Source organism: Enoplosus armatus, chromosome 3 (assembly GCF_043641665.1).
Source record: "Enoplosus armatus isolate fEnoArm2 chromosome 3, fEnoArm2.hap1, whole genome shotgun sequence".
In the NCBI taxonomy this organism is placed as follows: Eukaryota; Metazoa; Chordata; class Actinopteri; order Centrarchiformes; family Enoplosidae; genus Enoplosus; species Enoplosus armatus.
The window spans coordinates 11013692-11035864 of NC_092182.1; the positions used below are offsets into that span (position 1 = coordinate 11013692).

A 22173-nucleotide genomic window follows, 5' to 3' on the forward strand; every position below is an offset into this window, starting at 1 on the left:
GGATGAAAATAATCCCTTTCAGGGAGGAATGGTTAATGCTAGTATTACCAAATCAAGTAAAAACAAGAGTGAACATTTAACTTCAGCATGGCAACATAGAGAACATCCTTTTTTCCTTTTTATTTTACCTTTTTACCGAAAAAAAGAATCATAAAATATCCCATCTTGATCTACATGATAAGCTGCTGTTCATTGCACCCTAAATCTAATGAAAACAAAGGCTGTTCTCTTTCTACATACTACAAACTGGTTTCTTTTATTATAAAAATCTTTTTACTATACAATTGTATCAGTTGCCTGTTGCCTCGATAGAACGGTTGGACCTAATGTTGAGTTCAGTTGGAGCTTTTAACTGTTCAGTTTGCATCAGCTGCATAAAACTGCCAGCAGTGCCGCCCTGTCTAATGCTACGCGTTTTGATCCTGAATGTAAATGACCATTTAGCATTTTCCCTCCAACATGAGTCACAGGCAGCACCTGACCTGAGGACTGGCTATGTTCCCAGCCTGCACCATGTGACCTTCGGAGGGCCAGTGACATTTCAGTGTTTACCTTGCGATAGCTGAGGGTTAGAGAGAGTTAGGTGATATTTCACCCGGTGCTGCAGTGCCATTACCATGGTGATCACTGGTGGGCTGAGGGTGACATGTCACATGGAGGCGGAGAGGACCGGTTGCTTGAGCAAATAGAGGAACTGTGGCCCTGTTTCGGTGGACAAAAATGTTGTGCAACCAGTGAAGACAGACACGCCGGAAAGGAAACAGACAGCAGAGAAGTTGGAGCAGAAGGTGATACAAACATACGTGTGTCCACATGACCGTTGCTCAAGTTTAGCATGCGACACGTGGAGAGTTTCAGTATTTGAGCTTTGTAATATGTGTAGGTGGATTTTTTTCCTCTCTTTTCCTTGAAATCATGACTGTTATTACACTCAGTTAGTCATCTGACCATCTGACCAGTGACAGCCAGTACCAGCATATCACATCACTGTCTATGACTCATCTCATCAGACCCCCCCCCCCCCCCACACACACACACACACACACACACACTTCCTCACACACTCTATACCCCTCGGTCAAAGACTTTCTCTGTCTGTCTGACCTTGTGTATGCTTGGGTCACTGCTCTACTTTTCCTGACCCCCATCTGTGTGTGTGTGTGATGTAAATGCCTTGCAGCTCTTTGCTGTCTCTATCCAGTTAAAGCTGCTTTTAATGGCACAAAGACCTTCTTTCATCCACTTACACTCACTCGTCATCCATTTTGCCCACTAGATCATCCATGGATCATCCATAACACTTACTGTACACACACACACACACACACACACACAGTCACACATATTGTGTGCGCACACTCTGAAAGGGGTTGTGTTGTCGTGTAAGCAGGGCATTGACAGCCTTGCATTTGTGTAAAGTCTTTAAGTCTTTATGGGCACTTGAAGCAAAGACAATGAAACAGTATTGAGCTATTAGACTGTTAGTGAATTCATTCCAGTCTTTAAATCTCTCTCTTTAAGTCTCTTTTTCACTTCTCTCTGCTTTTTTTTCTTGTTTCTTTCTGCGACAGCTGTGCTTGTGGGGGAGTCTTACCTCTTCCTGCTGCGTTTTGTACTCTGGCTGAATCCCCTGTTTGGGCTGGCTCACCGACCGTGTGTGTGTGTGTGTGTGTGTGTGTGTGTGTGTGTGTGTGTGTGTGAGAGTTGCTGTTCTCTCCCTCCCTGTCTTTTATCCCAATGCCTTGGCTCATCTTTGTGAAAACAGTGTGTGAAGAGTGTTTTTGTACAGTGTGCTTGTCTCTATATTTTACATGAAGTAGGCCTGTGTGTATAGGTGTGTGCGTGCATCTATCAGCAGGATGAAAAGAGGGAAATTAGAAGATGAAAGAGACTTAATGCTAGTCATTTATCTAAAAGGATGCTTGGAGGCCCCTGAATCCATTGTAAGCCTCTCTGTTTCTCTGTGTGCAGGAAGGAGCAGAGCATCTTATCCCCTGTGAACTGCTGGAACCTGCTGCTGCTTCAGGTGAAGAGGGAGAGCCGCGACCATGCCACTCTGTCCGACCTCTACCTCAACAACATCATTCCCCGCTTCGCACAGATCAGCGAGGACTCAGGACGCCTCTTCAAGAAGGTAACACACACTCAAACACACACAGACACAGCTGGTTTATGGATCACACCTCTTCCAAAGTCTTTGTTTTTACGTATGTAGGGATATTTTGAAGGGGTGCAAAGGGTCGGTACCTGCTCCTCAACCTGCATCAAGCCTGACAACATGAGATGTACAGTATGTGTTGGTAAATACAGTACAAGGATATGAACCATACCTCAAGCTAGTCTTTTAAATATTTTTGTAATAAATGGCTGTTGAGGCATTGGGTGAGAATTACGTTTTGTGAAGTTTGTGTCTAACAATAACTAATTCTGTTTAATGTTTGCATTGTTTTGAGTACCTATTGAGGGTACAGCACCTGTATATCACAGTGGCAACTACAGTCTGATGCGCTGAATCCATGTCATACTTTTGCCCTGTCCGTCCATCTCTCCAGCATCTGTTTTCTGTCTTGGCTGATATATTGATTGACAGCAAGTCAGCTGAACCTCAGGCCAGAAGGGTTTATGTTGTCTGTGGTTCACACAGTAGCCTCATTCTTGTCTCCTCTGATCTCTGCCTCGCCAGTCTGAGAGAAACGAGACGACGGCAGAGTGATGGTGAGGATGTGGAGGAAGAACAATATGAGAGGACAAGAGAGAAAAGAGACAGGGGATGAAGCGATTTCTCTGGAGATCAGAGCTTACTGTGACCTTGTAGAGCAAATACCAAGGCTGAGTCCTGAGAGACAGTGGTTCGTCTCCAGGCTGTATATGTTCAGAGGGTCAGGGCATCACATTGAGATACTACTGTAGTTTTAACAGTTGGATTACATAAACATAATTTGTTTAGGGCAACCCCTTTTCTTGTTTTGGTTTACATGCATCCCTTGCATGCTTCTATCTGGCTTTAAAATTAGAATTGGGTTCAGGTTACAATATCAAGGGTTACGTTTAAGGTAAGCATAGAAAAGAGTGGAAAGCCTTCACAAGTATGGTAAGATAAGTGCGTGTGTGGAAGGCAAAGTGAAGCAGTCTGTGCCTGGAATGTCATGGCAGAGGCTGCTGATTTCCAGCCCGATAGGTTGTCTTTGAACTACATTTACAGTCTGATCGTAGGCGATGAGAACACACACACAAACCTCCACCCTCATTTTTCTGCCTGTCTGATGCACCAGTACAAAAAGAACACCTTTTTCCCCCCTCCCTCTTCAGTTCAGTCATGGACATTGATTTCTATTTTTATTACGGCTGGTTGTTCTTTGGTATGAGGGTTGCTTCCATCATGTCTGGGTCATAAATAGGCTGCACACATACACACAGAGAATGCTCTGATGGCTAATTAAGTAGATAATTAGTTCATTTATAACATTTCCAGTCAGTGGCATGAATACCAGTAGTGCCAGGGGCCATGACACACACAGCACACACATACACACACACACACACACACACACACACACACAACTGGAGACGAACAACACGGCCCATATTAGAGAAGTCAACACATTCATCTCAGTCAGTGTCGAAAGTAGTGCAGAATGATACTGTTAGCACAGCGGGAGCGTGTTTAAGTTCTTGTCACTGAAGCAGAGGAAGCGCTTATGAGTCAGACTGTATTAATGAGAACACAGTCTCAACCTGGACCACAGACATCAGGGCTAATGGATAGTTGCTAGTTTTTGTTGCGGTCTGGCAGAGCCAGTTAGACGACCACAGGCAAGACGAGGAGTGCAAAGGTCAAGATCCACAGTTGATAGATAGCAGGGCTCAGCCATGGCGGATTACTTTTTTATTGGCTGTAGTCTGGCTGGTTGTCACCTAATATGAGCCTCCTTCAGCACTTTAAAGAGCGAGGGCAGGACAACCTCAATTATCCTGTTACCTCTTTCGTCTGCTGTGCTTCCCTAAATCTCTGCCCTGTCTCTTCCTCCCTCTGTTCCCCCTAATAGTCATTCATTTGTTCAGTTCATTTTTCTCTCCCCGTCAGCATGTAAACAGCTCCTTCTCCCTCACTTTTCCTTCAATTTTTCCACCTTTATTTCATGAGGCAACTTCCCACACTTCACTTTTTCTTTTTTTTTACCACGTCACCTCTGGACCCCCATTACACCCGACCCCACCCCCCCTTCTGTGCCCTCTTCCAGGAGAAAACCGATGCTCAACATGCGCTGCCGAAATCTGTTCTTGCTTTCATTCTGCATTCCTTAACCTTTTTTTTTTTTCAGTTGACTTTCTTTGCTTTTTTCTGTCTCCTCCTTTATTTCCCTTTATGCTTGTCCCCTGCTTTCTCTTACCTGTCTGCACACATGCCTCCTTTGTAGCTAGTTTATGCCTCTCTTTGTGTCAGTATTAAAACCCAGTGTGAATGGTGGCCTTTTTAGTGGTTAGGGAGAGTCCCAACATATGTATTTAAAAGTATAAGAGGAGCTGTGAATGCTTGTGTGCATGTACTCTTGTGCACACGTATGTGTGTGGAGTCCACTGATCTGTGGGTTGCTGTGAAGTCATCAGTCACTGGTGGCTCCCAGCAGTTATGCCTGGAGAATGTTAGTGCCTGTATTACTCCCTGTCTTCCCTCTTTGTCTCCTTTTTTTGTTTTTTTTGTTTTTTTTGTTTTTGCAACTTCGTCGTCATGCCCTCTGTCTTCGGCTCTGTTGTCCTCTTGCGCTCTCTGTCTTGCTCTTTTTTCCTCCCTTCCAACATGTAAAGATCAGTATCTGTAGCTTCCTCCTCTAACTCCACATTCATCAAGTCCATTACTGCCTTGCTCATTTATCTGGACTAGCAACTCCTCCACTCCCATTTAGCCAGACAATGTAGTCTTGATTGATGATGGGGCAGTGGGTTGACCACGTGACTGAGTGGGTGTGGATGTCATCAGTTGACAGAGAGATGGACAGACGGTTGAACCTGCAAGTAATGAGCTAATGGTTGGGGATCTTTGTTCACATGGATCTCTCTTTTGTCTCTTCAGAGCAAAGAGGTCGGCGTACAGCTGCAAGAGGACCTGATGAAAGTTCTTAATGAGCTCTACACGGTAAGAGAAACCACCAACATTGCAATCACAATCTGCAGATCCATAATTATATGTTGTGATCTCTTGCACCTCGTGCAGCTCAGCGGGGAGAGCATTGCTGTTGCGGTGTCAGGGTTAGCAGTCTGTTCCTCACAGATGTTATGGGATACTGCTTTGAAAAGGTGCTTATTTAACAGGATATTTGAAAACCAAAGATACAAAGTATGTTACTACAAGGAGAGGTAAAAAGGTACAAATTATTTTACAAATATATAAAATAAACCAAAAAGACACCAAACAGCTTTTAGACAACACAAAAACATGACATGGAGATAAAGGAGGCATTTTGGCTACAGTCAGCTAAAGATTAAGGATGTTTAGCCACACTAGCAGCTCAGCTCGAGGGATAGCTGTTCTTCACCACTTTGGTCCAGACTGAAATATATTAATAATTAACTATTGGATGGATTGCCATGAAATTTTGGATAAACATTCATGGTCCCCAGAGGTTGATGCACAATGACATTGGTGATTCCCTGACTTCTCCTCTTGCGCCGCCAGCAGGTTGACATTTATGGTTTTGAGTGAAATGCCTCAAAACTATTGGATGGATTGCCATGAAATTTTGGTACACACACTCATCTGGTTCCCTCCAGATGAATTGTACAACTTTGGTGATCAATGACGCAAACAAAATCATGGTGATCATCGTAAATTTTATACCCTCCAAACATCAACATGTTGGCATTGTGAGCGTGTTAGCATGCAGGCTGACATTAGCATTTAGCTCAAAGCCCCACTGTCCTTAAGTAGTCGCTAGCCTGTCTGTAGACTCTTGTTGTCTACAGTATGTTCTATAAATCGATTTAAAGAATGACACTATACTGTACACTCACGCTTCTGTAAGGCACTGTTGTTCCTTACCAATTGGACTGTCTGATTGAATCATTGATATTTCAGACATCATCACTGTCTGCTGTTTTGGTCTTCTCACGCTGTCAGGGGCATCATAGCGTCTGGTTACACATGTCCATGGTACTGCCAAAAGGACTGAGGCAATCAGAGTGTTCAGAGAGTGTTTCGCTGTCTGTGTGTCTGTCTGTGTGTGTGTGTGTGTGTGTCTGTGTGTCTCCGTGTGTGTGTCTGTGTGTGTCTCTGTGTGTCTCCGTGTGTGTGTGTGTGTGTGTGTGTGTGTGTGTGTGTGTGTGTGGGCACAAAATTTCCCCCCACAGCACAGCTCTGAGCTTCAGCTCAGCCAGGCCCATAAAAGCACGTCTTATGCTGTAATTATAGTATATAGTAAGAGATAGAAATAGATCTGGTTTGAGTGACGCGCACATGCTCGCATGCATACTCATAGACAGGCCAGTGTGTCTGTCTGCAGTGTTGTGGAAGGGTTTGAGCTGTATAATGATGACTCTGGTGGTGGTCACTGAAATAAGGCTGACTCTGCACACGCACACTCGTTTCATGTGTTTAAGTCGTCATGTCAAACTCATACCACCATGTCCAAGCAGCACAGCAGTGTTGCACAGTGGAGGAGGCTGGTCGTGTGACTCATTCGCTGGAGGTTCATTCCAAAAAATCTTTGTGTATTGAGCCTCAATGCTCCACTCTCCTCATTGTGCTGACTAGCGTAAATCCCACCTTTTGATCCAGAGCCAAAAAAACGAAGTAAGCAACACACTGGGGGGAAAAGCACACAGTCTTATGTTTGCCTGCAAATCTCAACCCTTGTTCCCAGGTGATGAAGACATACCACATGTACAACACTGACAGCATCAATGCTGAGTCCAAGCTGAAGGAGGCGGAGAAGCAGGAGGAGAAGCAGATGGGACGCTCCGGTCGACAAGACGACCGGCAGACGCCGCGCTCCCCGGACACCTTGGCCAGCATCAAGAGCGACGAGAAACCCGTCCGGCGCTCCAGTGTCAAAAAAATCGAGAAGATGAAGGAGAAGGTGAGCGGGGCCAGACCTGCCGGGGGAGGGGAAATGGAGGGCAACGAGTAGAGAGAGAAAAGCTGCTTCAGAGTGCTCCACCTGTTGTCACACTGACTTACAGAGTGTGTGTCTCATGAATGATTTATGAGTGCACGACTGGCTTATTGCTAACCATGTCTGCTACAGGTGGGGCCTGTCACGCCAACATGGTTCTCCACTTCTTATTATCCATAATCAATACTGAGGCGTTTCACTCTAACACCTATTATCCCTCTCCCTTCCTTCCCTCTCTCTACCTGTCATTACCCTTCTTCTTTCCTTCTTGCCTGATTTATTTCCTTCTCTCCTTTACGATCTCTCTTTTTCTCTCTCTGTCTCTCTCCTATCAGAGACAAGCTAAGTACACAGAGAACAGGCTGAAGGCCATCAAAGCCAGGAATGAGTACCTGCTCGCTCTTGAAGCCACCAATGGCTGTGTCTTCAAATATTACATCCACGACCTCTCCGACATCATTGACGTGAGTATAAACACACTCTGTTGCTCTGTGGGAGCAGCTAACATTTGTAGACATAGTGAGTGTGTGTGTGTGTGTCTGTGTGTCTGTGTGTCTGTGTGTGTGTGTGTGTGTGTGTGTGTGTGTGTGTGCGCGCTAGTGTCCCTGGGTTCTAGCCAGTGGTAGCCCCTCGGTCAGTCTCTTCACATTAGCTTCAGTGCTCCTAATGAAGGCAGTAGACTGGTCACCCTCTCTGCATGTTTTCTCTTCTTTGTCTCTTTGCCTCCCAACACTCCTCACATCAGGGTGATGTTGTGCCCAAGAGGGATGTATCATGTGATATGTGAGCCATTACTATATAGATTGATGAAACGTACAGTGCAGCAGTTCTCAAAATAACACAGATACGCTCATGGTAGTACCACTGTAATTGCAAAACTGTAGGGGGCATCCACTGACATGATTTCTCTCCCCTTGATTTTCTTTTACCCACAGTGTTTGCATGCCATGCCACATGTGTTTATGTGTTTTGGGTTTTTTTGTGTGTATGACAGTGCTGTGACCTAGGCTACCATGCCAGCCTGCTCCGCGCCCTGAGGACCTACCTATCTGCAGAACAGAACGTAGAGACGTCCAAACACTCCGGCCTGGAGACATTGGAGGGAGCCGCAGAGAGCCTGGAGCCCAATGGGGACAAACAGAAACTGATGGAGACCTACAACAACGTCTTCTGCCCCCCAGCACGCTTTGACTTCCAGTCCCACATGGGAGACACAGTGAGTGCAGTTCTAGTGCTCGAGTCATTATGTGTCTTTTCTTCAGGGATAAATACAGTGCCTGCACACTGGGGAGGGCAGAATCAGGCGTTTTTTGTGATGCTGTTATCTCAATTTGTTAACTGTCTCACTTTCTACTGTTTGTTTGTGTAGATGGGAGTGATGTGTGCACAGCAGCCAGTGGAAGGCGAGCTGCTCCAGAGGTGTCAACAGCTGCAATCCCGCCTCTCCACACTCAAGATTGAGAATGAAGAGGTCAGACATCTCTCTCCTTCCTCTGATATCATTCAATCTGGTTCATCTTGCGTTACGTGCTAATCACAGCTTTTGTTTTATATCATTTCATATTCTTTCCACTTTACTGCCCATCAGGTGAAGAAAACCATGGAGGCCACTCTGTCCACCATCCAAGACATGGTGACGGTGGAGGACTATGACGTCTCTGAGTGCTTCCACCACAGCAACAGCATGGAGTCTGTCAAGTCCACCTTCAGCGAATCCTATCTCAGCAAGCCCAGCCTGGCCAAGCGACGGGCCAATCAGCAGGAGACGGAGCAGTTTTACTTCACGGTCAGTGCTAGTTATGGTCATCGATGATTTGTCAGGAGCATTAGTGGGATCAAGCCTCTAAGTGACGGAGCTGTAAGCTTTACTGCAGTTATATATGAGCATAATGTGCAAACATTGTGACTCCAGTGTGTGTGTTGTCTTGTTGTTGTGTCTTGTAGAAGCTGAAGGAGTTTCTGGAAGGCAGGAACCTGATCACCAAACTGGAGGCCAAGCATGACCTCATTGAGAAGACCCTGGGAGAGAGTGAGTGGGGCCGTCACGGTGTCCTTCATACCTTTCAGACATTGTCCTTGTGTCCTGTCTGTGTGTGTGTGTGTGTGTGTGTGTGTGTGTACTGGGAGCCCCCCAGTAGGGGGGAGATGGATTCAGGAAAGGCCTGGTGCCCTGAGGCAGAATAGGGAGCAGATCAGAGAGATGAGTGGTTTAGTGGGACACATCAGGGCCCATGCAGGGAAGAAGATCTTTAATAGATCTAATAAGCTGTGAGTGAGTGAGTGAGTGAGTGAGTGTGTGGAGGACTAGGTCACAGAGACAGTGACCATATGTGGATGCAGCTGTGTGGTTTAAGTGTGAGGAGGGGGGGTTTCCTCTGGGCCGAACGTGTCTGCATTTCCACAACCTTGCAGGAAAACATCTCTTAAACTGTGTGTGTGTACAGCTTAAGAGGGAAGTTTGTTTCCCTGTTTCAGTCCATCTGGAGCTGTTTCCTCATGTGTCTTGCTTCTACTATAACTGTCTATCTCTCTCTCTCTCTCTCCCCCCTCCCCCTCTTCCTGCTTCTCCCTCCTTTAGGTCAGAAGACTGACTGTTGCCTTGCCAGGTAGGTGTGGTGGAGGAAGGAAATATGCTCACACACACACACTCGCATATACTATAGCGGCGTTTAAGCTTGATTTCTTGGCAGCCAGGGGTATTATTTTCCCTGTCACTGTTTATAGATATTCTCAACACATGTGCATATGTGTCTGTGTATACAAATAGAGCGTTACCAGAGTTGTGATTATAAATAGACTTTCTCCGGAGACATAATGACAGAGTGCCGTTTCTTTCTCTCCCCTCTCTCCCTCTGCGTAGTGGACGGAGAAACTCGTCGGTACGGAAGCAGGTAATTAACTGTCATAAGAGTGTGTCTGTGTATGTTCGGAGCGGCTGTCAGCTTCTCAGTTCAGAGCCGCCATAGCTTTGTTTTTAACTCAAGCCACATGTTTTCTCACACTATCCTCCCCCCGCAGGATGTATTGGCACCTAGAGGTTGACACCACTTTCGTTATTATCACATCTAACCCAAAACACAAATGTGTGTGTGTGTGTATATATATATACATATGTATATATATATATATATATATATATATGAATCCGCACAGTCTGCTGCTGCACTGTCACGCAATCTGAAACAACACATCAGTGATCAAAAGCAACTGCTCTGCCAGGAAAATCTCATGTTTGTGGCTCCCCCTTGTGGCTGGCTTGTGTTTTGGCCATCAGCTCTCACTTTACAGAGAAATCAATTTGATCGTTCATTTCTCGTGATAGTCAAGGTTTTAAAATATTAAAACCACAATGGGATTCACATAACAGTGCACATATACAGTCCAACATGCATTCCACGGTGTTACCTCCCAGAGATTTCTGGAGACCCCAAACAAACAAAGGGAAAAGGAAAAAAGCACCGTCTCCTAGCAACAGCTGGGTATAGAGCCCACCCACTCCCCCGTACATAAATTTGTGCACCGATGCATGTGCGTGTGCAGACGTGTGTGCGGAAATCCTCCTGACAAGAAGTGCGCTGGTCTCCTGTCTTGTCTTCCTCTATCGGGAGTAATTCTTCTCCCCTCTATTTTAGGACTCTGGTGAAGCCATTCCTCTGATGGTTGAGAGCTGCATCCGCTTCATCAGTCGCCATGGTGAGTGAAGTTCTCCGTTGAAGTGATAGGTTTAGCATCAGCTTTTCCTGCTGCGCTGATTGGTTGCATTGTTATGTCAAGTGTGATTGGTTCTGAGTAAAATTAAACTGGGAATCTTAACAGAACTTCTTAGCTTTTAACAGACAGAATTAAATGGAAATGCAAAATCCTGAAAATAAAATTGTAATTTAACACCTGTGTGTGTTTGTGTCTGTGTAGGTCTGCAGCATGAGGGCATCTTCAGAGTGTCGGGCTCTCAGGTGGAAGTTAATGACATCAAGAATGCCTTTGAGAGAGGTAAGACTATCATCCAGCAGGAAACATGAGCATTTTAAACAGCCGGAGTTTGCCCAGTGCTTTATTATCTTTTCTCTCCCACTCCCTCCTCCTCCTCCTCCCTCTTCTCTGTGTCTCCGTGTCCGGATATAGGTGAGGACCCACTGGCAGGGGACCAGAATGACCACGACATGGACTCCATTGCTGGCGTCCTGAAGCTCTACTTCAGAGGACTGGACCACGCCCTCTTCCCTAAGGAAGTCTTCCATGACCTCATATCCTGTGTCTGTAAGTCTCTCATCCTTTTTTGTCTGTTTGTGTGAGTGTGTATTTATGTGCTCGATTGTGTGAGTAATCTCCTGGGTGTCATGGCCGTGTTATTTTCCAGCGATGGAGAGCCTCCAGGAGCGGGCAGTCCACATTAAGAAAGTTCTGCAATCTCTGCAGAGCAAAACCCTCATCATTATGAGATACCTATTCGCCTTCCTCAACCAGTGAGTAGCAGGACCCACACACACACACACACACATTACATGGCTGTAATGTAAGTCATGCATTACATGACCTGACAGGAGAAAAACCAAAGAACTATTTCACTTCAGCTACACTTTGAACAGCCATTAGCAGAATGTCAGTAAAACCGGTCTGACAGTCACCTCTTTTTATATTTGAGCGTCACAATATCCTCAGGCCTGAGGCATACAATTCATGGTAGCAGCCAAACATCAAAAGCTATGATCTCAGAAACAACCACTGAGTTTAAACCAACACCTCTGTGACACAGTCTCAGGAAAGAAACTATGATATAAAGAAAAGTAGAGTATTGCAGACTGAAAGGCTTGTGTCAAAATTCTTCAAAAGTTCATATTTATCACACGTGCTACTATGTGAATCATACATTTCACCTCAGGCTTCATCTGGTTCACTTTACAATGATCTCACACAAAGAACACTAAATAGTCTCAGCTGAGCACCCAACCTTCATCAGTCCCTACTGTAAGCATGTCATAGGGAGGAAAAAGACTGCAACTATTAATATGTAACTGTAACTATAAATGTAACTATAATTTGTCATAAAACCTGAAAGTTGCTCAGCAATTTACAAAAAAAATAGGGCCTGATAAGCTGCTTTTCAACAGTTAAGTTAAGATAAGATAAGATAATCCTTTATTGATCCCTCAGCGAAGAAATTTACTTCGTTCCAGCAGCGTACAGGATAGTGCAATAGAAACATAAGTAGAGAATCAAGGAGCTTCCTTACGCTCTTCCGACCTGCTAACCTTACCCCACACACACTCAAGAGTTTCATAAACACCAGAATGAGGTTAAAAGGCCTCCATTTGGCCTTCTCACACCAAATCTAAACATCCTTTAACCTTTGTGGGAAGTCAACTATGTGCCCTGATGAAAGTCCAGAGTGCAAAGAATATCTGCCTCTTCATTACTCAAGGAACTGGAAGCTTCCCTCCTTGAGGAATAATTCCATTTTTCATTTCAAGTTTATTTGCAAAGCCCATTATCACAAACAATGTCTCAATTGCCTCACAACAGCCACAAGCTCTTTAAAAAGACAAGGACAATCTCCACCAAAACGCATTGGTCGTAGGAGGACTTTAAACTATTTGAACTATTTTTATTTTAAAGCGCAACTTTTCTTTTCAAGGATTAGAAAAATGTATTAACAGTAGAACAGAGGTACTGCTTTTTCAATAAGAAATTAAATAACACTTTTTAAATGACACACATTCCATGGAGTCCAATCCATCCCTAAAAACCATGACAAAGCCTGTCTGTAAAGGGAGGTAGCAATAGGGAGTGAGAGACAAAAAAGACATGGGATGTGGGAGACCTGAAATTTGAGACTCCTGGGTAAACCAAGTGGTCTCAGACAGCTCATGTGGAGACAGCAAGGGAGCTTCTTCTTTCGCTTAAGTGATTTACAGTCACCCCAATACTCCTGCTTCTTCTCACACACACTGAAACACACAAACACACACACAAACACACACACACACACACACACACACACACACACATCATCATCATCATCAGAGCCTCCATCACCACAGTATACAAATGAAGTGATGCATTGATGAAGGCTTGGGTAGTGTTTACTGTTGGACGTCATGCAATCCGACATACAAAGATATGCATTCACAGTTTATTCACAAGCACGGGGTGATGTAGGCTATAAATGACGTGTCGTGGTTGTTTGTGTGCATTGTCAGCTTTGTACATATTATATGTTAAAGAGAGAAGGATAAGGTAATGTCCTCTAAATGACTCTGCTTTCTCTTCCGCCCAGCTTGTCTCAGTACAGCGAGGAGAACATGATGGACCCCTACAACCTGGCCATCTGTTTCGGCCCCACCCTGATGTCTGTTCCCGAGGGCCACGACCAGGTCTCTTGCCAGGCCCACGTCAACGAGCTCATTAAAACTATCATCATCCACCATGACACCATCTTCCCCGGACCGCAGGACCTGCAGGGCCCCATTTACACCATCCCTGGAGCTGGAGACGACTTCTGGTGAGGGCTGGAGACAAGAGTTTGTATGTGAGGGGAGTCTGAGGAGCCATAGGTCATGTAGGGTAGGAATTTGAATTTCTAAAGCTAGTAGGACAGCAGGGAATGTCTTGTCCAATTGTTACCTAACTAGAGGGGGCTTGGAGATGATGAGTAGGCCAGAAAGAGGGGGGCAGGTGGTTGATTTAGGGGCTGCCGTGGAGTGATGGGGGGCTCAGCTTGTCTGCTCCACTCAGGGCCAGGGGGCCACGAGGATCAGCTTACCCTCCGTCACACAGGAGATTAAAGTACCGCCTGATCACGTCAGCCTGGGAGAGCACAGCATGCACACACTCACACACACCACAATGCACACAAGGGCCAGCTTTCAATTTTGCTGTAATGACAAGCCTCCGCACCAGTTATTATGATTACTGCCAGTCAGTGCAGTGGTTTAGACTGTAAGTCACGCTGGAGGGGCAGCTCCCAGTCTCTACTGTAGAAAGTGTAGACAGAAAATATCATCACACTGGCATGGCTGTGCTTTGTTGCAACCAGGGCCATGGCTACCATGTAGGTCAGATACTGTACTTCTTCTGGGAATTGGGAAGTTTCAGCAACTTGGGGGGGTGGGTCTACATTCAACACTCTGGTTAATTTCAGACTCAATTTAGATTCAGTATAGCCAAATGTTACTACTCTTAAGCCAGCAAAACAAATGATTAAATTGCTTAATAAAGCATTCATAATTTCCCCTTACAACAGAATTTTACTCCTGGCGGTGTAGAGTTATCAATATACATAATGAATGTGGTTTTGGCACATTTTTTTTATGTGTATTCATAACTCGACATTTCTGGCAGTGTAGAGAATGTTTAGGAATAAAATGTACAGAACATATAATTGAACAAGTGAATAAAAAAAAAAAAGAAAACTCAAAATAATCAAAACATTTTAAGACTTTCTCTTTGGTGTCTGGTCAGTTTTCTGAGTGAATGGAGGGTGACTTGGACTCAGGATGGACCTGAACTCAGCTCTAGGTCTCGTAGCGCCTAAAATCTAAGCAGAGACAGACGCCACATTTTGAACAAAAATGTTATTAGAAGGAGTGTACACGTTTGCAACGTGGTTATACTCTCAACACTAAGCTGTGGCGTGGTGCGTACAGCATGAGCTTGTGTGATTTTAATAGAGCAGTATGAGGTCAGGCTGTGAGTCATCAACACGTGTTGTCAGTCTGAGACTTTTGCAGTTCTGTCCTCTAACCTCATCTGCCCTCTGTGTCCACATCAGTGACAGTCCACACTGTGAGCCCCCCCTTGTGGAAGAGCCTGCGCCTGACACAGTCTCTGTCAGCCACAACAGCGAAGATGGTGCATAACACACACACACACACACACACACACACACACACACACACACACAGAGTACACGTAGCACATGTACTTTATATACTGTATATACTCTTGTCACCAGTTTATGAGATCTCTTCCTGCTTTTCTCACCAGTTACTATAGCTCTAACTGTTTAAACCAGCTCACATCCTGTTCCCAGTAACCTGTTAATTATGCTGCTTTGTTACTGCTCAGCAATTTTAACATTCGTCACCAAATCCAGCAGCACTAACCTGCTCTGCACTAATCTGGCTTCCCCTCTCTTCCACCTCTCTTTTCTCTCCCATTTGTTGCTGCTCCCTGCTTCTCTGTCACTTCCTGTGTCTGTCCACCATCCTCTGAATCTCAGGCTCCTTGGCTGTTTCAGAGTGCGACCCAATCGAAGCCATTGCTCGGTTCGACTACTCCGGCCGGACTAGTCGGGAGCTATCTTTCAAGAAGGGTGCATCTCTGCTTCTGTACCAGCGAGCCTCTGACGACTGGTGGGAGGGACGACATAACGGAGTGGATGGACTGGTGCCGCACCAGTACATCGTGGTCCAAGACATGTAAGATGTGTTCCCGTCAAATATCTGCATTAGGAACAGAATAACAAATTAATTAAGAAATCACGTTATTTGTCAACCTGGGTGTAATTCTCATGTTTTTGTCTGTTGTGAATGTTGATAATATTTTACTCATCGCCTCACTCTTTCCATCAACAGCCAAGAGCCTTCTACTAAAAACAAAAGACACTTGATCTTTAATCTGACCAAAAGTAAACGCAGAAAGTACTCCACTGGAAATCCCGGTAGCTAAGGATGTTGAGCTGCTATGATACATAGCAAACTGCATATCATAGCTGCAGATCAACTTCCTTGTCAACCTTGCGTGTTTTGTTCATGCGGGCAGAGTTGTTTGTTTACATAAGTTTGAGGATTTTTCTACATGCAAAATGGCACTTAAGTCAGCTTTGTCTTCCAGAAGAAATGCATCAGTGTGAGAGGCAGTCAATCCTCTATCTCAATCCAGTGATGATTTATACACTGTTGCTTAATTTTTTCAGGTCCGACGGGGGCAGGGGAAGTCCAAAGCCTGATATGGACAGCAGGGACCTGCTGGGGGAGAGGGTGTCAACTAGAGGCAGTGCTGCCTCTCCTACTGGAGCTCATGTGGCTGACATCTACCTGGCCAACCTGAACAAGTGAGTCTTATGTGCAGACTATTAACAGTATATTAGAGATCTTCATTTCCAACTTTAGTTTTCCGTTTATGTAAAATGAGTGTGGAAATCAACTTGGGGCCAAAAATTGTTGTTTTTAGGCTTTTTTTTTACCTTGAGTTGGCTGACCACTTGAACCGAGTCACAACAACACAGTAAATAACAGAAAATATAACTGAAATATTTGTCTCATTCAGGTTGAGGAAACGTCCGGAGTCCGGGAGCATCCGAAGAACCTTCCGGGGCTCAGAGAGTGACAGTACCAGTCCAGGAGCAAGTGGAGGGGTAGGGGGAGGAGGAGGAGGAGGTGTGAGAACAGCCTCTCTTCCTGTTGGTGGAGCTCTGGTGAAAGAAACTGGAGACAAACGACCCGTCAGCGCTCACAGCATCCTCAACTCAGTCACTCGCCACTCCTCTCTTAAGACCAAGGTAACATCTTATCTTCAGCAATGTATTGAATGGACTATGTTCTTTAACTTGGCAAGCATTTAATTGAGGGCATTATGAACTTTTAGGTGGAGAGCCCACAGCTACGCAAGACAACTACAGCTGGGCGCTCTAAGAGCTTCAGCAACCACAGACCACTGGACCCTGAGGTCATAGCCCAGGTGGAGCACAGCTCACAGGTACGGCTCCATTTCACAGATCAGTCACATCCCCATCTGCTACTTCCGGTGCACAAGGTAATATTAACTTTTATGTCCGCCTCTCGTGTTGCAGGACATTGAGGCTGCGATGAGCTCTGACCTGAGTGAGCTCAGTAAGTTGGAGAGACAGAGCACCTCGAAACACACACACACCCCTGACGTGGTCCTGGACACCCTGGAGCAGCTGAAAGGCGTGGGTGGTGGTGGAGGAGGAGGAGGAGCCTCTGAGCCCTCCAGTCCACTCCACTCCCGTCTGTTACGGGACAGTGAGGGGGGCTCCTCACACGCCCACCCTCTTCAGCGCAGCGCCTCCTCCGCCAGCGATGTGCCCTCCTCCTTTCGCCCGGCCAAGAGCCAGCCGCGGAGCCCCCTGCCCTCCACCACTTCCCCCTCTCTCTCCTCTTCCTCCCTCTCCTCGTCTGTACCTTCCTTCAGAGAGCTGCGCCCCCCAGCAACGAGGCCCAAGCCGGTGGTGTTCCCAAAGAGCGGAGGAGGAGGTGGCAGTCCAGCCATGGGTTCCCCGACCTCTACAGTGCCTCCTACGCCTCCTCCTCCACTCGCAGGCCACACACACTCTCTCCCTCACACCCCTCCTCCTCCACCTCCACCCCAGTCTAACGACAAATCCTGCCCGGCTTAGGACCTCTCAATCTGATCCACGATACTGATTCTCACAAACTCTTCGGTTGTTACAGCTCTTCTAGCAGGCGCAGAAAAGCACTTCATTTGTTTCACACAAGACCTAACCCACTACTCATGTGTAGCATTCACTTCTTGGTGTCCAGGTGAGTTCTTAAGACTCCATTGTTCCCTTTTAGAGTGTCAAGAGTTGTTTCTGCTCTCTCCTGGCAGCTCTGCTTACCACAAGTCAAATATCACAGGGCGTAGATTAGTGAACGCCCTTCAGAGACACTGCTTTTTTCTTTGCCACCACAGAGATTCCAGGCATAACTGGATTTTAAAATCTTTTACAAGGGAACAGGACTCAGGATGGACACCTACAGACCTACAGCTTACATACACTAGTTTGTGATGTTTGAAAATTGTGTTTGAGTGGGCGTGCAAGAGTGTTACTTGCCTTTACATACAGATCTAAGTGAGGAACAAAAAGCACTGTTTGATTTTGTATAGTAGACATGACAGGTTTTTCTTTTTTTTCTTTTTCTTTTTAATGACCCATGACTAGCGGACTGGAAGGGGGGGGGTGTTTGATTCCTGAGAATAGACTGTGAAATGCTAAGCTCTCACTCTGCGTAGAAATGAAACACACTGACTTGCTGCTTCAGAAGTGGAAGACTGGAGGTAAAGGTGGACTTTTGGGACGATGAAAGGAAAGAAAACTGGGCCAAATATCAGTGTAAGTCATGTGATCAGGAGCTTTATTTTATCTCTTCCTCCAGTGTTTGATATGTTGGTGATTTTTTTTTTATTATTATTATTATTGTTCAGTACTAGTACCACAACAGGAGCATAGCAGGAGCAAAACCTAACATGGCCAACAGTAATTCTAAATCCAAATATAGCAATAAAAATAATGAAAGCTGGTAGTTTGAGGCATTATGCTGCTTCTCTCCTGCAGCTTTATTATGTATGTAGAGGACCACTGAAACCCAGCATATTTATAAGCAATGTTGGACTGTACACACGCACACATACACATTTTCTTGAAATGTGTGTGTGTGGTGGTGTTTTGTGGCAGCTAAACACCTTTCAGGTTTTCCTTGCATGCTGGGGCCATAGACAGCAGCCACAATGGCGAGCTGGCTGCATCAGTTTATATTTCTGCAGTACCAGCTACAGGACGACATCAAACAAAGCTACAGCTTGCTTCTTTAACTATATACTTCAGACTTAACAGTAAAAAGGGTTTTATTATTCTAATGGTGTGTATGTATGTTTAATAATCATGATGATAACTGGAAGCAATGGAGCTGAGGATCCTCCTGAGTGTGTTAAGATAGAAGCACAACCAACCACCTCATCCAATGCGTTCTTATTTTATTTTTTTTCCAGTTGTTTATTAATGCTCAGAATCTGTAATGGTGAAATGTTGAACTGTGTAGCTGTCTGGGTTTGTTGCGCGCCTGTGTGAGCATGCGTGGATGTGGAAATATGTATGCACCTCACCCCACCTCACCCCCTGCCCACCCTTCATAAAGGGATGCCACCCAACAGCAACTGTACCCACAGGAAAACGTTTCTCCCGTGTTCTTGAGTACCAGCAGCCTTAGTGCTGAATAAATATGCACTGTGTACACGTGACCAGATAAAAAGCCTGCAGGGATGCATGAAATGTTGTCTTGTCTTGAGTCACTGCTGTAGCAACACCAGCGGCAGGCCAGCTTTAAGTAGAAAGAGGACGAAACAGAAAAACTCAAATCCAAGGACTTAAACTTCTTTTTTTCTGATATCATTTGCTAATTATGTACTTTTGAAAAATTTGATCTGATGATAAATTAAGGAATATGTGAATAATTTGCAAACACTGACTACAAAAAGTGGACACATGCCAATCAGCGTTAATTGAATAAATCCTTTTTTTGTTGAATTTCACCTTCTTGAAAAAGTATTGAACTAAATGTACCTAGGTGTCCTCATATTCCCCTTCGTCACACCTTTCCCCTTCTCCCAGAAATACAGCACATACCGCATTCCTGTATGCTCTCTACCAGGTCATGAATTATACTTGTTAAGGTTTTTTTTTATCTCTGTATACTGTTCGTGTGTTACCTGGTGTATCTGTGTTGCTCTTACCTCATCATGACAACTGGAGGGACTGTGACTGTGTGTGTGTGTGTGTGTGTTTGTTTGTGGTGAGAGATGAACTCAACACACACACTCTCACACATACAGACATGCATGTGGTTGGTTGGTGTGTTTTGTCCCGGCTGTGCTGTTGAGGGGAGCCGGGACCCTCTTCGATCTCAAATCAATCATCGTGCACTTGAACAACTTGGCTTGCGTGTGGACTAACTGTGTAGGGATGATTTGTCGGAATTGAATATTGTTAAATATGCATTTTTTTTGTGTCCATTTGAAAACAGCAGAACTAAAAAAAAAAAAAAAAAGACTGTAATGTCAAATCTATTTATAGTTGTCTCTGTATTACTGGAGAATCCTGTGTTCAGATGTACTTTGTATATACAATGTTGTACATTACAGAGGTACACTCTTTTTTGGTACAATATTGTACAGTAATAGCAATAGTAGTTTAATCAAATAGGCCTTATATAATTCTATGTGTAGTTCTTGTAGTAGATCTGTTTTTTTAATAAACATTGCTTGCTATAAAGATTCTTGAATCCTTTGTAACAATAAAAATTATTACACATTTAATTTCAGAAAATCATCCATGACAATATTGATTAAAAATAATAATAGAATACGTTGAAATCGAGGGTCAAGAATATACGGCATGAAGACACACATGAAGCTCAAATTTAAGGGGGTTTCATTTACCAAAATGTTTAGATGGTCCATTGGAAACTAAACTTGCTTTAGCTGTGTAGACAGAAGAAAAGCCTTAAACAAAACTGAGCTTAAAGGGGTACTCCGGTAGTTTAATATTACACTTCCTTAAAGTTGGGAGACTCACAAGAGGCAGATTTAAATAAGAACAGCCAGAGATATCTTGTCTTTCAGCCCCTAGTAAGAGTCAAGCTCCAAAAGCCCTCGATCCTACATTTGCCATGATGCAACTCAATAGCATCCTCCATTAGACCCTCCTTGCCTCGTAAATGCTCACCTCTTGAAAACTCCACACCTCCAGTTGGTAAAGTTTTCAGTTAAAAATGTAAAGAACAGTCCGAGATGAAATAATAACCCTAATGACATCGTCTGGGTTATTTATTTTTTTTTTTCAAACTTTGGAAAGTTCCCACCAGAGCCACAGGAGACGTTATACAACTGTTTTCCCAGACTGAGTCACTGTGTTGAGTAAGATGAACTTCATGTGTAAAGTCGGTTGAGTTCCCCTTTAACAGAACACAGCTACGTGTAAAGCCTGTTAGGCAACTAGGAAGTGACATGCAGACAAACAGGTGCACATATTGTCAAATATCTGCAGTGAACATGGAAAGGGTTGGTCAAATACTAAACTGTATAGGGACATTAAATAATAGTAATCTACATTATTATTTTATCACTGTAGTTAAGACAATGATTTAACTTCTGTGACACAAGAAATTTCTTAAATATGCCTGCAAGATTCCACTGAGTTCCACACAGTGAGGTATATAATAAATATGCATGCATCTATTATCTATTACTATCTAAGAAACTTGATGGAAATAGGGCACTGGTATCAGATCAGTACTCAGCATCAGCAGATATCTTGAGGTGGGGTACTGAAATCAGTATCTGGAGAGAAAAACTTTTATCGGTGCATCACTACAACAAAGATTTAACAGCTTCAGAGAAAAATGTAGTAAACTACAAATCCCAGTGGTCTCCTGCCCAGTCTGTGCATTTCCTAATTTCTGCATAAACTGCACATGAATCCACCTTTTGTCTTACATATTCTTGTCTGGACAAATTCATGTGAATCAGTCAGTCATGTCAAACTATTATGTTATGATCCATTTGGTTTCAGTTGACAGCAGCTAGATTTGAATATCTCCACTAAAGCCATCCAGTGTTATGTCAAATTATATTTTACAGGTCAGACTTGTGTCTTTGTCGCTCATGCTGAACGGCAGGGAGACAGACTGCAGTGACCCAGAGACAAATCCAGTTGAGAGGACACTCATGCTGACTTTACATGGACACGGGGACACAATCACATCTGCACATTCATGAAGCGAAAAGCCATTTGGGTTAAATATCTCCAAACAAAAATTACTCTCCAAAAAGTGACGACACACATCAGTTTAGGCCCTCATGCTCAAATGTATTTTGGGGAGACAACTGATTATGCTGATATGTTGATATATGATATGCTGACTGTCCTTCCAAATAAATGGAAATAGTAGCGTGGAGATTCTGCTGTAGTTTTTCTTTAACCTGGAGGTGCCCAACATGAGCGTGCTGTTTTAGTCCCCCAGTCTCTTCTTCTTCTTCTAAAACTGGCGTCAAGTCAAAACTAGGCACAAGAATGACTCCAGATCCCTCAGGATGCCACAGTGTAACGTGATGTGGGACAGTGCGGCGTGCCTCGGTGCTCAGTGTCCTAACAGTTACTGACTGTAACACTGTCGGAAGTTCAGGCAGAGCACGAAATTGTCAAGTTTGCACTTTGCTGTTTTTTCCGCCACCATCTATAGACCAGAGTCCGCTCCGTGTGAAACCCACACTTCCTAAAAGAGATTTGAAGGAGCTCGTGAACTCTTTGGATGCACGTTAGAAAGGA

The 22173-nt window shown here is 44.5% G+C and overlaps 1 protein-coding gene across 3 annotated transcripts in view; it reads left to right on the plus strand.

Moving 5' to 3' along the window:
* Positions 1–17814, plus strand: part of srgap2 (SLIT-ROBO Rho GTPase activating protein 2) — a 49767-nt gene extending 31953 nt beyond the window's left edge. The window contains exons 3-23 of one of the 3 annotated variants that reach the window (XM_070903489.1): positions 1972–2134; positions 5072–5134; positions 6858–7073; positions 7445–7573; positions 8104–8325; positions 8479–8580; positions 8698–8895; positions 9054–9138; positions 9688–9715; positions 9970–10000; positions 10742–10802; positions 11022–11099; positions 11232–11366; positions 11467–11572; positions 13384–13608; positions 14878–14957; positions 15328–15526; positions 16024–16161; positions 16377–16608; positions 16695–16805; positions 16900–17814. In XM_070903489.1, coding sequence (XP_070759590.1) covers positions 1972–2134; positions 5072–5134; positions 6858–7073; positions 7445–7573; positions 8104–8325; positions 8479–8580; positions 8698–8895; positions 9054–9138; positions 9688–9715; positions 9970–10000; positions 10742–10802; positions 11022–11099; positions 11232–11366; positions 11467–11572; positions 13384–13608; positions 14878–14957; positions 15328–15526; positions 16024–16161; positions 16377–16608; positions 16695–16805; positions 16900–17466 — 3169 coding nt within the window. In that variant the 3' untranslated portion in view covers positions 17467–17814. The remainder of the gene's footprint in view (positions 1–1971; positions 2135–5071; positions 5135–6857; positions 7074–7444; positions 7574–8103; positions 8326–8478; positions 8581–8697; positions 8896–9053; positions 9139–9687; positions 9716–9969; positions 10001–10741; positions 10803–11021; positions 11100–11231; positions 11367–11466; positions 11573–13383; positions 13609–14877; positions 14958–15327; positions 15527–16023; positions 16162–16376; positions 16609–16694; positions 16806–16899) is intronic. The other 2 variants (XM_070903490.1, XM_070903491.1) reach the window with 2 other exon arrangements.
* Positions 17815–22173: the final 4359 nt, after the last annotated feature.